This window comes from Sinohyriopsis cumingii, chromosome 5, assembly GCF_028554795.1.
Source record: "Sinohyriopsis cumingii isolate HCF-2022 chromosome 5, ASM2855479v2, whole genome shotgun sequence".
Lineage (NCBI taxonomy): Eukaryota > Metazoa > Mollusca > Bivalvia > Unionida > Unionidae > Sinohyriopsis > Sinohyriopsis cumingii.
The window spans coordinates 16,550,504-16,565,677 of record NC_142965.1 but is presented as its reverse complement, the minus strand read 5'-3'; the positions used below and the strand labels follow the sequence as shown (position 1 = coordinate 16,565,677).

General features: G+C 35.0%; 1 protein-coding gene across 3 annotated transcripts in view; it reads left to right on the top strand.

Annotated features, from left to right (window-relative positions):
- The first annotated feature begins 2,966 nt into the window (after positions 1-2,966).
- The window catches only part of LOC149798704 (uncharacterized), a 37,547-nt gene continuing 25,339 nt past the window's right edge, over positions 2,967-15,174 (top strand). For 2 of the 3 annotated variants that reach the window (XR_016421013.1, XM_089957567.1), the window contains exon 1: positions 13,866-14,201. Coding sequence is in view for 2 of the 3 variants with exons in the window: in XM_089957567.1 (XP_089813693.1) it covers positions 14,129-14,201 (73 nt within the window). In the remaining variant the exon portion in view is untranslated. Of the gene's footprint in view, positions 3,305-13,865; positions 14,202-15,174 lie in introns of those variants that run through there. The other variant, XM_089957569.1, reaches the window with a different exon arrangement.

The following is a 15,174-nucleotide window of genomic DNA, read 5'->3' as shown; positions in this document are numbered from 1 at the left end:
TAAACTCGGCCGGGGATCGAACCCACGACCTCCCGCATCCGAGGCGGACGCTCTAACCACTAGGCCAGATTTAAAAGACAACTATGTACACAACGAGAGTATTTAAGAGATCTAAAAATAACTAGTAAAAACCTACGTCCGGGCCTTGTGTCTCCTGTCCCCCTCCCTCCCACTAGACTTTCTATTACTACTACTATTATCATGATATAGATGTAGGATATATTACAACGATGAGTTTTCATAAGTATTTGATTACATATGCAGATAATTAAGCCAAAACAACTTTGCAGTGCTACATCTTTTACAATAAAAATCTTTTAATTTCGTTATTGATAGGCATAAATAAGTGCATACAACCATTCGATACAGGTAAATACAAGTGCATACAACCATTCGATACATGTAAATACAAGTGCATAAAACCATTCGTTGCAGAGAAATCAAGCAACAATGGCCCAGTACAGGCTCATTCAATGCTCATCTACTGGTGATTGAGCGTTTCTACGTTTTCATTCTTGTCATATAAATATTGCTAGTAGACTAGAAAATGACGTGTACGAGTTATTATCAATGCGAAAGCTTTGAATAATCCAGCTTGCCTGTTGCGCAATCACTGACGTGTGAAATTTTCTTTGCATATTGCGTCATGATGATGCCAAGCAATTCTTGTTTAAAACCTTATTGGTATCAGCAAAGATTTTGCATATAATGTTGTCATTCTCACTAACATTATTATTATTATTATTATTATTATTATTATTATTATTATTATTACGATATTATGGTCTTAAACTAAGTCTTAAACTAAGTAATAGAAAAGAGCAAAAGCCAACCTGTTTTATAAAACTCAACAAATATTTTATTTCCCTAGAATAAAATGTGAAAAATGTTAAACTAACTTACGGTATTGCGAATTAAATCCCAAATCATCCTAGAATATCCAATACAAGTCCTAATTATTAAGTTTCTTCAGAAACTTTAGTGGTATTCCAAAATATATCCAACTCTGAAGGTGTTGATGTGCTTGTGATAGCATTTGTCTTAGTGACTGTAAACAGCCTTTGGTTGAAACACAATACAATTCAAGAATATATACTTATTTGAATTTCACCATGAATCCATGTCTCTATTCCCAAGAATGTTATTTTTTTAGAGTTTCATATTTCCTGAGAAGAAAATCTTGAATTAAATAATTCGAATAAATAAATTCTAGTGCAACAATAAATTCAAGCCCAAATGAAACATTGGACACAACAATAGTGCAACTGATTCTGCTCAGATCTTACACCACGAATGAATAATTTCTACATAAACAAGATTATATTGTTTTCTACTTGATCTCAGGTCACAATTAGCATTTTCTATATCAATATAAAATATTACCTAATGGAAAATTTTATTCTGGAAGGTTCCAAATGTTTACAAGTTAAAATCTTAGTAATAATTAGACGGTCTGTTACTAAAAGTATCATATAAAACTTGGTAATCAACATATAGACACACCATTTAATGGGAATGTCCAATGTTCCTGACTAAGACGGAGATTAAGATGTTGTTTACAAAACCAAAATCAATGATTCAAGGCCGGTATATATAAAAAAATGATTTAGGACGAGATCATTTCCAAAATACAACTGTCCATAGAACAGAATGAATTTAAAACTTAACAAACAATGTAAATTAAATATACATAACATTATTATTATTATTATTATTATTATTATTGATACTATTATTATTATTATTTGTAGTAGCAGTAGTAGTAGTATCTCTATCTCAGACGGATTGGTCCATAGAAAATCATATACATTTTTAAATACAATAATAAAGTGTTGTGTGGGGTTAGCTGTATTATTTAAAAACGACTACAAATAACCTGAAAACCACAACATTAAGGAAAGAGATATTTTACATGGAATACCAATGTCCACAGCGTTAAGCGAAAGCACGCGCAAAAAAAGATGATGATGATGATCATGATGATGATGGTTATTATTATTATTATTATTATTCCGTGAACTATTGCCATTCAATCTTTATCATGTTTCCGAGACTTAACTCAATTTACTTAATGGCTACTTGTCGCATGTCATAAACTTAAGCCTAGAGTGATTAGTGACAAAACAAACCACGATGTGGGCAAACCTATGGGAATGGTTTCCACATGTTGCACAAAAATGCAGGAAGTATATATTGATATGCAGTCGTAATATCTCAAAGTCTATTGTGATATACATTCGAAATATTTCAGTCTATTGTAAAATGCAGTCACAATATCTCAAAGTCTATTGTAATATATATTCTAAATATTTCAGTCTATTGTAAAATGCAGTCACAATATCTCAAAGTCTATTGTAATATATATTCTAAAGATTTCAGTCTATTGTAAAATGCAATCGCTATATCTCAAAGTCTATTGTGATATGCAGTCGCAATATTTCCAAGTCTTTAGTAATTTGCAGTCAGAAAATCTTAGAGTGTATTGATTGGATTCTCTTCAAATCTGATATTTACCTCCGTTTTACTTAACGTATTAAGTTCATAATGTTTTAAGAGACATTTGATACACTAGAAAGTATTTTCTTTTGTGAATGAGTGTAGGTTGGTCTAAGAGGCAATTTTGGAAAGGTATATCATACTGTGAACAAGAGAGGGTAGAGAACAAGTTGTATATTCAAATATATAACTAAACAATTAGGATTCAACGTAAAGACTGGACTGGAGACGCTTCACCATTTTGGGCTATATATTACAGCTACCATGAAGTCCGCAATGATTAGCCTAATTTCTTTCTCATGGTTGTTTACAATCAATATATTCCCTATCAACAGATGGACTCGATCTGTTGTTTGTATTAATGCATATTTACCTTACCTGCGGCCATATTAAATGGACTCGACCTGGTTTATGTATTACTACATATTTAGCTCGTCTGAGGCATACCATTATTAGACACATGTTGACACGCTTGTAGGGTCCTCCTACCTGTAAAATACGCTAAATACATGGTTGGTTCGTATACAGACCAGTGACATATATCGGTATATTAGTCTTGTATCGGTTGGTTTCCTTCCAAAGTGAAAGTAGATAGATCGCAGTGGCTGGGATTTATTTCTGTCGTCTGAGAACATTGTCGCTTTAGATGGATAAGGTGCTTTGGTAATGTGAAAACTGGTTGAATAATACAAGATTTCAGAACCTTTCTTAATCGCATTGTTGTTTTCACAAGGAATGTTTAGTGGAAGGAATATTTTACTACAAATGGAGATGCAACTCTTGGTGCTAGTCCTGGTCTTTGTTAAAGGTAATGTCTCTTAGTTACAAACATGGAGAGAGAGAGAGAGAGAGAGAGATACAAACATGGAGAGAGAGAGAGAGAGATCAACACGACTGAATTTTGTAGAAACATTATTTCTTACATTATTTAATATGCAAAAGAAAATTGGTATCCTCGCCATACATTTATCGTAGAAGTCAATAAAATAATAGTCCAAAACCGAACAAGAATTTCACAAGACCCAGTCATCAAACAGTCTTACACATGCACACACACACACACACACACACACTGCAAATGTCCAAATCTAGACTACAAGTACACTCGTCCCGATCAAGGAAAGCAAACAAACACAATGCAGACATCTAAATCTGACTAGAATTTCACACGTCCCAGTCAAAGAACGCACACAATCAAAATGGATTTGTCTAAATCTGGACTAGAAATAAACTGGTCCCAATCAGCTAAACAAACTCAATGCATTAAACAAAATCTGGACTAGAATAACACTTGCCCTTAACTAAGAAAGCACACAAACGAAAACGAAAATAAGAATAAGAGGAAGTGAGTGAAATATTGAGTAAAATAGTTGTTACTGTATTTCCCATTCATGAAATCAATTCAAATGATTAAAATATTTTTTTTATATAAATTAGAAGGTATGTGTCCGGAATATACCAGTAGGACATTATACTGAATGATATTTCTCGCCTGTGTACGGTACACATTCCAGAAGTAATGGGGGGGGGGGGGCCGAGTGGCCAAGTGGTCTAATGCGCTAACCGTAACGAATACTTGCAATCTCACTTCTGTCTGCGTGGGTTCGAGCCTCGGGTTCGGTCAATGTGGGTATGTGGGAAAGCTTAGTCTCTCGTGGGTAGGTGGTTCTTTCAGAGGTTTTACCGGGTTCTTCCTCCATCCTTTATACTGGCCACCATGTATAACCTATCTTGTGCTGAAAAAGGGCGTTAAACCCTATAACAACAACCAGAAGCTTGACATAGCCAACTTAGCAAGAACAGTGGGTCGTTATAACCACAATTTACTTTTTATGGATTTACATATAAGTGATTCACGTGAATGCGCACGTGACGTTGCATGACCATACAGACAAAGTGGTTGACGAAATTGAGCGAATAGCTAACAAGCATGTGTGGCGTACATTACCAAAGCAATTATGATTGCTGTGTGTGTTTGTGTGTTATCATATATCATGTCATATAAATCAAACTTCAATACGAAAACAGGGTGATTGTGCAATTCTTCATTTTTATAGTTATTGATTTTACTTTCAGTTGGCTCCATCTAGGCTCTATGGTGATGAAATGTTTTTAGTCGCTACATACATACATACATACAAAAATACATACATACATACATACATAGCGTGCATACAGTGAGAGAAGATAATGGTATAGCGTTAATTTTCCAATGTGTAAAACATTGGCATACATCCCTCCCATTTAAACTGAGAGAAATAAAGACATGCGTTGTCTATTGCTCTAAACATATCGGATTAAAATTGCAATATTCATGAAACACACTAATGTGTGTTATTATTTGTTCACCCCATCATTAATTAGTGGTGAAAGTATCAAAATCTCTCTCTCTCTCTCTCTCTCTCTGCCGATGGCGTCCCCTTGCCACATTGGTCTTTTATGACATGCCTATATTGATGTTCTAGAGGAATACAAATATTTAGGTCGTATATTTTGAATGATTGGGAAAATTATCCAATGGCTTGAACAAATATAGTACCTTTAGCTAATAAAGGTATGTATTTGCTTGAAAGCCTATAAATAATTTACATTGATCTATTGATTGTCAGATGAAACTGTTCTATCTGACCATTTTCGTCAGATGTTAACACGTGCTTAACTATGTGATTTGTAATAGCCTGATAATTAAAAAACAGCTCCCTTTACTAAGAAGTATATCGAATGTCAGAAATGGTCGCCCCTGTACATGGTATACTATTGTGGCGAACTTTATCCTTAATTATCAGCGTTAAAACTCGATATGAAAAATATTAAGATAGATTAGTGTGTGGTTATGAATAACATATGTTTTATTATACAATTATTATCTATGTTATCTTTTATACAAACATTTTTTGGCAACTTCTATAACATTAAATGGACGTTAGAAGCAACGTTTATTTAGGTGATCCCTGGTTTAGCTAACAAGGACTTAAAGATCAATACAGACACCATAGGGCAACAAACGTCAATACGTCATCTAAAGGTATTAATTACACGTGATTAAAAACTAGCTTGGATGTAAATAAGTTCTATTTTTCATCATCAGAAATAAAATTTTGTCTTTCATAGAATTAGGAATGACACTCCAATATTGTAATGCACACCATTTTATTTACATCGTAACGTGGCGGGTACATTATTATGCCCGTACGCTAAAAGCAGTTCAATAAAGGTGACGCCCAATTGTACTCTTACAAATGCAGTTCAACAACAATACATGTACACTTGACTCATCTTTCACAAGAAACAAATTAAAAATAGTATGATAGTAGATGTAACTAACGACAATGTTGACGACAACTAAGATGATTATGATGGTCTGTATTAGTCTATATATCAATTCAAACTGACTTTTCATAATTTATGCTTTAATTAGGGGTCCTAGAACTATTGTGTGTTGTACTTCAATTATGTGTGCCCGAACCGCTGGTGTTTTACTTTAATTAGGAATACCAGAACTACTATGTTGTGCTTTGATCTGAGTACCAGAACTACTGAGTGTTGTTCTCTAATTAGGAGTACCAGAACTATTGTGTGTTTTACTTAAATTATGAGAACCAGAAGTAATGTGTCTCATGAAATTTGGACATCAACTCCTTTATGGCCATAAATGTCAAGAGAAATGGAATTACTAGCATAAGAAAAATGTTATGCTAAATAAAAAAGAAAGGTGTGTAGCAATGAATTGTTGTTGTTATATAATATCTTTACCGCGTGTTGGTTTGTGAAAGCTTGAAAAAATGACGGTACCATGGACCTTGAATCTTCCAAAATGCTTAAGATACCCCCAAAGAATTATGTCATAGTAGTCCGTGTTTGAGTATAATGTAGAATTTACTCACGGTTATATAAAACATACGAATTACAGAACATTCTTTGAATCACGAGTAAGTAAGACATACATCAATAGGAAGAGTAATACAACAGGGTATTTGTCGCTGTCTCTATTTGTAATTTATTCTGTTTATTTTGACTTCTAATGACGTCTTAAAATGGTGAAATTTGGTTGACTTATCTAGCATTTGCTGCTACATATTGCTCCAAACATAAAGTTATGACAACCTTAAAATTATCAGCTGTGCCCTGACTGTAATAGTTTTGTTTTAAATCTTGTCGGTTATAGACTTGTTACAATAATGTCAGTAGTAGCTTGCAATAATATCAGTAGTAGCTTACATTTTGGAGTGTATGTGGAACTGTAAGCATTAGCACCTGTGTGCACTATTTCTGGTTTTTGATTGCATTCCCAGACATTTTCCTGAATTTTAGGTAAATATGGAATCATGATCAAGTGAAGTAAAACATTAACAAGAATTTCAGTTTTGTTATTGCAGTGTCCACATTCACGAAGGTTTTCAGTGATAAGTCATAACATTGATTCTACAATGTATACTTGTCTGTTTCACATATCCGTCTCATGACATCTGTGTCGCAGATCTGTCTAATGACCTCTGTGTCACGGACCTGTCTCATGGAATTTGTATCACTGATCTGTCTCATTACATTTTTTTATGGAGCTGTCTCGTGACATCTGTCTCGCAGATCTGTATCTTGGCATTTGTCACAGATCTGTCTCATGGCAGCTGTGTCATGGATGTGTCTTATGACATCTGTGTCAAGGATCTGTCTTGTGAACTATCTTTGAACCGATTTCGTCCCTTTTTATGCTTTACTGGAACCGTCATTGTTCAAACAGACTGGATCGATTGGTACATCATTCTGGGAAATCCAGTTTCTTGACATGTAATTACTTCTTTGAGACAAAAATGTGATCCTTTATTATGCAAAACCTTCTGTTCAATGTGCACTATTTATCATGCACACTAATACGTATGTCCTAAACAAGTTGTACGGGAAAAGGCTTACGGAGAACAGGATTTAAAACTGACACGTACAAAAATACAATTTCAGTCAAAGTTGGAGATGAATGTGCGTGTGGCCACTAACCTCTGTCACGCGTCGAGTTTACGAGAAGGTGGAATGTCACGAGGAAGCGTTGTATAAAGTCCATGGAATAGTCCTAACATTCCATCTTTTTTTTTTTCTTCAAAGTTTATAACGTCTGTATTAGCCCACTCGATTTATAAGTTGTTGATGGACAGCAGATGGTAACATTTTTAAACTGTTCTTAAAAGTTTTGTCCTCATCTCCAGTGGTTAATAAACAAGAGAAGTTACCAGTCGGTAGATTTAGCAGCACAAGGACAAAGGGAAGTGTATGCTTCTGGGTGTTAACCTATTACGACGTGCATAGGACTGCATTAGCTTCTTCAGGCATGAACAGATTGCATGCACCTTCGCATGGTAAGGTAAATTTGTCAACCAAGTATAAGTGATATACCGGTAGGCAAATATAAATCACTACGGACTGATGAGAAAGATTTGTAATATAAAGAATACAAGTCACCATGGATTGATGAGATATGTATGTAATATAAAGAATACAAGTCACTGCGGATTGATGAGAAATATATGTAATATAAAGAATACAAGTCACTGCGGATTGATGAGAAATATATGTAATATAAAGAATATAAGTCACTGCGGATTGATGAGAAATATATGTAATATAAAGAATACAAGTCACTACGGATTGATGAGAAATATATGTAATATAAAGAATACAAGTCACTACGGATTGATGAGAAATATGTATGCAGAGGGTTACTTTCTGGGCTTTTGTATATTTTTCATGTTCTAACCTTTCATTTAATATAGAAGCAGGTAGATATGAAGGTGGCATTGCTTCAAAGTGTTTTGTAACTTATATCATATAAATAATTTAGTATTACTTCATACAAAATTTACCAAGGTGTTAAAGAGACAAAATTATTAGGGTAAAGCATACAGCATGACTTCACCTTTTATTAGCCAGACTAAAACCTGTAGTCAACATCCGACAGTTATAAGGAGTGTACTGCATTCCAATAGTCACCTTGTAGTACGCGTTATAGAACGCTAGCCTAAATTACTGAAATGAGTATAAATTTACTTCGATTTCCAATTGTAGGGAGATGATAATGTAACCACCCTTTCAGCTGTATAACATAGTGACTTTATACGAGGCTTTAAGGTAATACCGCCCAGGGAACATGTCTTCACTTAACACTATAGATTAAAACTTAGCCTCCACTGTAAAGTTTGTTCATAGGGTTGAAGACACAGCAGACGTATGGTATTTTTAGGGATGAGATCATTACCCGTTGCTTCACATCCGTCTGTTACGAAACCACCCAATTAAATCAACAGCCTTCTCGGCCAACAACAGTGATGTAATTATAACCTAATTCTTTGACAGAACCCTTCTTTCATAATTCATAGTTTTTGTCAAACATTATATCATAAGACATAAGGAAATAAAGTTGCAAAGATTCATTCCCACGAAACAAGTAATTGATTGCCAGTATTTATGCACAACTTCCTTCACTCTGTACAATGCAGACTTAAACGTTGGTAGTAACTGAACGAATGTGTCATTTCTGTAACTGTATTCTCTAAATCTCGTCTTATCCGTTGGTAACAATGAAATCTTATTCTATCTTTTTACATAACCTTGAAATTAAAACTCTTACAGATGATTCTCAGTCTTTCCTGCTTATATTTTCCAAAATACATTTATATTCCATTCATGCCAAGTTATGGCTGGCGGGTAACACACACACACACACACACACACACACACACATATATATATATATATATATATATATATATATATATATATATATATATGAGAGAGAGAGACCGAGCCACTAAGAGAGTTTCAGATAGAGCGGGCCTCTTTGAGAGTTCTCTTAATCTCGTTTTATCCTTTGGTAACAATGAGATCACTAATCTGTCTTTCTACATAACCTTTAAATTATAACTATTACAGCTGATTCTCAGTCTTTCCTGCTTATATTTTCCAAGGTACACTTATATTGAATTCATGTCAGGTTATGGCAGGCGGGTGACATACATACGTACATACTGTGACGTCCTCACGTATTGGGGTGGGGTTCTCCCAATATAATTTAATTAAATTAGATTGAAAGTTCCACCCTGGCTCGTTAGGTTAGAAAGTTAAATTAGTGATGATGTAGATTTACAGCTCTGAGCCCCCAGTCAGCAATGCCGACGGTTAAATTATAGAGAACACGAAGATGAAATTCAATCAATAACAATTTAATAAGTGTGATAATTTAAAACGATAACTTCCAATCACTCGTCTTTCCCTCGACCAAGTGACAGCCTAATTCATCCCGTGATTTACAGTGTGAGTTCGATTTTCACCCTGTCCTTGCATCTACTCATCTATTTCTTCCCGCTGATTCCTTCCTTCTTTCCGTTCCTCTAACTCCTCCTTTGTCTGTTTCCCTCTCTACTATCTCCTCCTCCAATTCCGCTCCCAGACTTCAACTCCACCCTCTTCTCCTTCCCTCCTTTCCTCCGTCTCTCTATCCGAGACAACGGGACCAAACTTTAACTGGTCTGTCCCTCAAAGCTTCCTGTGAAAAACCACAAGGCGTTAACAAATGTTTTATCGAACCTCACCTCACACAATAACGACAATTAACCATCAGATAGCTGTCACTGTTTCGGCAACGCATGCATACACATCGAAATTCCCACACACTTCTTGCAGGGTAAACAATGGCGTAATAACACCGTATCAGCGAATTGTTATACAGACATCAATACATTGCGTCACGTCAGTATATACACATATATATTTAATCTCATCGTACTACAATCTGACAAAATCAGACGCATGTCTGTACATTACAAATATTCAACAATGGCAAAATCTATAATCATATGAACATATGTGTTAGTCTACTATAAAATACCCACATAGTAAATTACAATATTAACTCTTACGACGGCTGGCAAGCTATATAATTCTTTACAAATATCAACTCATTTCTTCAAAATATGCAAACATATTAACAAAACAAAGTAATTCTTCGTACTACGATTCTAGTACTAATAAAGTATACATACGACCTACAATTAAAATGCAGTCGCATTCCACAAAGACCGAACAAATATCTACTGACCTTTTGAAGCTTTCTGTACTTAGAATTTCCCGCTCTAAGATTTTCCCGCCAATAACGAATGGCTATTCGGAGTTACGCTAACCTCTTCTCTGGGTAATTTCTCTCAGCGAACTAACTTTTGCCGGAAAACGCAGGGATATCATTCTACCCAAATCAAGGTCTCCCCCCATCTCGATTCTGATTGGGTGGCGCTGTGCCCCTGTCCAATCGTCTTAGCGGCCAGTTCAACCTGTCTGCCTGTTTGCAGGGGAAAGAAGTTAGGACACTCCCACTTCTTCATGCAATTTCTTTTGTTCTTGGAAACATTTCGACACCTAGGTGATAACTGGCTATCGGGCGCCTCGCAACTCCGATGTCCGGTTCTTCTATTCTAGCCACAACAATCTTACGTAACGGATTAGTGCTAGCCTTCGGCAATGTTCGACATCAAACAATGACCCGTCAGAATTACCTTGATTATACATGTTTCAAACTGGGCTACTCTGGGTCGGGGTAAACATGACACATACATACATACATACATACATACATACATACATACATACATACATGTACATACATATATATATATATATATATATATATATATATAGAGAGAGAGAGAGAGAGAGAGAGAGAGAGAGAGAGAATTTGAGATAGAATAGGCCACTTAGAGAGCTTGAGAGAGGCCGGGCCACTTCGAGAGTTTGAGGCCCCTGGGCCTTGGTTATATGGTTATATTGAAATTAGGAATCAAGAGAATGCCAAAACAAGCACATGTAATTTACTATATAAAGATGTAAAAGACAACTATGTGCACAACGAGAGTATTTATGAGATCTACAAATAACTAGTAAAAACCTACGCCCTGGCATTGTGGCCCTGTCCTCCCCCCCCCCCCCAAATTGGGCCTGCTATTAATACTACTATTACCAGTGGCGTATCGTAGAGGCTGATGATATAGATGTAGGATATATTACAAAGATGAGATTTCATAAGCACTTGAATACATATGCAGAAAATTAAGCCAAAACAACTTAGTAGTGCTACATCTTTGACAATGAAAATGTTTTTATTTCCTTATTGATAGGCATACATTTGTGCATACAACCATTCGATACAGGTAAATCAAGAAATAGTGGCCCAATACATTAGTAGACTACAAAATGACCTGTACGAGTTATTATCAATGCGAAAGCTTTGAATAATCCAGCTTGCCTGTTGCGCAATCACTGGCGTGTGAAATTTTCATCGCATATTGCGTCATGTTGATGACAACCAATTCTTGTTTTAAAAATTATTGGTGTCAGCAAAGATTTAGCATATAGTGCTGTCATTCTCACTAACATTATTATTATAATGATTATTATTATTATTATTATTATTATTATTATTACGATTATATGGTCTTAAAGTAAGTAATAAAAAAGAGCGAAAGCCAACTTGTTTTATAAAACTCAACAAATATTTTATTTCCCTAGAATAAAAAGTGAAAAATGCATAACTAACTTACGGTCTTGCGAATTAAATCGCAAATCATCCTAGAATATCCAATACAAGTCCTAATTATTAAGGTTCTGAAGAAACTTTAGTGGTATTCAAAAATAAATCCAACTCTAGAAGTGTTGATATGACTGTAATGGCTTGTGTCTTAGTGACTGTAAACAGTCTTTGGTTGAAACACAAGAATAAAATTCAAGAATATATACTTATTTGAATTTCAGTATGAATCCATGCCTCTATTCCCAAGAATGTTGTTATTTAGAGTTTCATATTTCTTGAGAAGAAATTCTTGAATTAAATAATTCGAATAAATAAATTCTAGTGCAACAATATATTCAAGCCCAAATGAAACATTGGACACAACAATAGTGCAACTGATTCTGCTCAGATCTTACACCACGAATGAATAATTTCTCCATAAGCAAGATTATATTGTCCTCTACTTGATCTCAGGTCACAATTAGCATTTTCTATAATAATATAAAAAAATATTACCTAATGGAAGATTTCATTCTGGAAGGTTCCAATTGTATATAAGTTAAAATCTTAGTAATAATTAGAAAGTCTGTTACTAACATTATCATATACAATTAGGTAAACAACAGGTAGACCCACCATTTCATGGGAATTTCCAATGTTCTTGACTCAGACTGAGATTAAGATGTTGTTTACAAAGCCAAAATCAATGATTCAGGTCGAGTAGAGAAAAAAAATGATTTTGGACGAGGTCATTTCCAAAATACAACTGTCCATAGCACAGAATGAAATAAAAAACTAAAATGTAAATTAAATATACATAACATTATTATTATTATTATTATTGATAATATTTTTATTATTAGTTGTAGTAGTAGTAGTAGTATCTCTATCTCAGACGGATTGGTCCATAGAAAATCATATATATTTTTAAATACAATAATAAAGTGTTGTGTGGGGTTAGCTGTATTATTTAAAAACGACTACAAATAACCTGAAAACCACAACATTAAGGAAAGAGACATATTTTACATGGAATATCAATGCCTACAGCTTTAAGCGGAAGCACGCGCAAAAATGATGATGATGATGATGATTATTATTATTATTATTATTATTACTATTCCGTGAACTATTGCCATTCAATCTTCTTCATGTTTCCGAGACTTTAATCAATTTAGTTAATGGCTGCTTATCGCATGTCACAAACTGAAGCTTAGAGTGATTAGTGACAAAACAAACCACGATGTGGGCAAACCTATGGGAATGGTTTCCACATGTTACACAAAAATGCAGGAAGTATATCACTATATTGTAAAATGCAATCGCAATATCTAAAAGTCTATTGTGATATGCAGTCGCAATATTTCCAAGTCTTTCGTACTTTGCAGTCAGACTATCTCAAAGTGTATTGATTTGATTTGTTTAAATTTGATATTTACCTCCGTTTTACTTAACGTAATTTTTTAAGAGAAATTTGATACACAAGAGTGTAGGTTGGTCTAAGAGTCAAGGTAAAAGGATGCTGCAAACACGAGATGGTAGAGAACAGGTTGTTTATTTGAATTTATAATTAAACAATTATGATTCAACGTCAAGACTGGACTGGAGATGCATCACCATATTTAGCAATGTATTACAATTATTATCCTAACTTCTTTCTCATGGTTGTTTACAATCAATATATCCCTGTCAACAGATGGACTTGATCTGTTGTTTGTATTAATGCCTACTTACCTTACCTGCGGCCTTATTAAATGGACTCCACCTGGTTTATGTATTACTATATATTTATCTCGTCTGAGGCATACCATTATTAGACAAATGTTGGCTGAGCCCATTTATGACGTGACACGCTTGTAGGGTCCTCCTACCTGTAAAATACGCTAAATACATGGTTGGTTCATAAACAGGCCAGTGACATATATCGGTATATTAGTCTTGTATCGGTTGTTTCCTTCCAAAGTGAAAGTATTTCTGTCGCCTGAGAAGATTGTCGCTTTAGATGGATAAGGTGCCTTAGTAATGTGAAAACTGGTTGAATAGTACAAAGATTTCAGAATTTTCTTAATCGCATTGTTGTTTTCAAAAGGAATGTTTGGAGGAAGGAATATTATACTACAAATGGAGATACAAATCCTGGTGCTGGCCCAGATCTTTGTTAAAGGTAATGTCTCTTAGTTTCAAACATGGAAAGAGAGAGAGAGAGAGAGAGAGACATCAACACGACTGAATTTTGTAGAAAGATTTTTTCTTACATTATTTAACATGCAATAGAAAATTGGTATCCTCACCATATATTTGTCGTAGATACCAATAACATGTTAGTTTAAAACCGGACAAAAATTTCGTTTGACCCAGTCATCAAACACACACACACACACACACACACACACACTGCATATGTATAAATCTAGACTACAAGTACACTCGTCCCGATTAAGGAAAGCAAACAAACACAATGCAGACATCTAAATCTGGACTAGAATTACACTCGTCCCAGTCAAAGAAAGCACACAAACACAATGGATTTGTCTAAATCTGGACTATAATTAAATTCGTCCCAATCAGCGAAACAAACACAATGCATTAGACAAAATCTGGACAAGAATAAAAGTTGTCCCTAAGAAAGCACACACACAAAAAGGAAAATAAGAATAAGATGAAGTAAGTGAAATATTGCGTAAAATAGTTTTTACTGTATTTCTCATTCATGAAATTCAAATGATTAAAATATTTTTGATATAAATTAGAAGGTATGTGACCGGCATGAACCAGACGGACATTATACTGAATGATATTTCTCGCCTGTGTACGGTACACATTCCAGAAGCAATGGGGGGGGGGGGTGGTGGTGAAGGGCCGAGTGGCCAAGTGGTCTAAAGCGGTCGCCGTTACGGATCACTGCCATCTCACCTTTGTCTGCGTGGGTTCGAGTCTCGGGTTCGGCCAAAGTGGGACAACTTGCCATTAGTTTCTCGTGGGTCGGTGGTTCTTTCTCGGCTTTCCCCGGGTTCTTCCTCCGCCATTTATACTGGCCGCCATATATAACCTATCTTGTACTGAAAAATGGTGTTAAACCCTACAACAACAATTAGAAGCTTGACATAGCCAACTTAGTCGTTATAACCACAACTTAT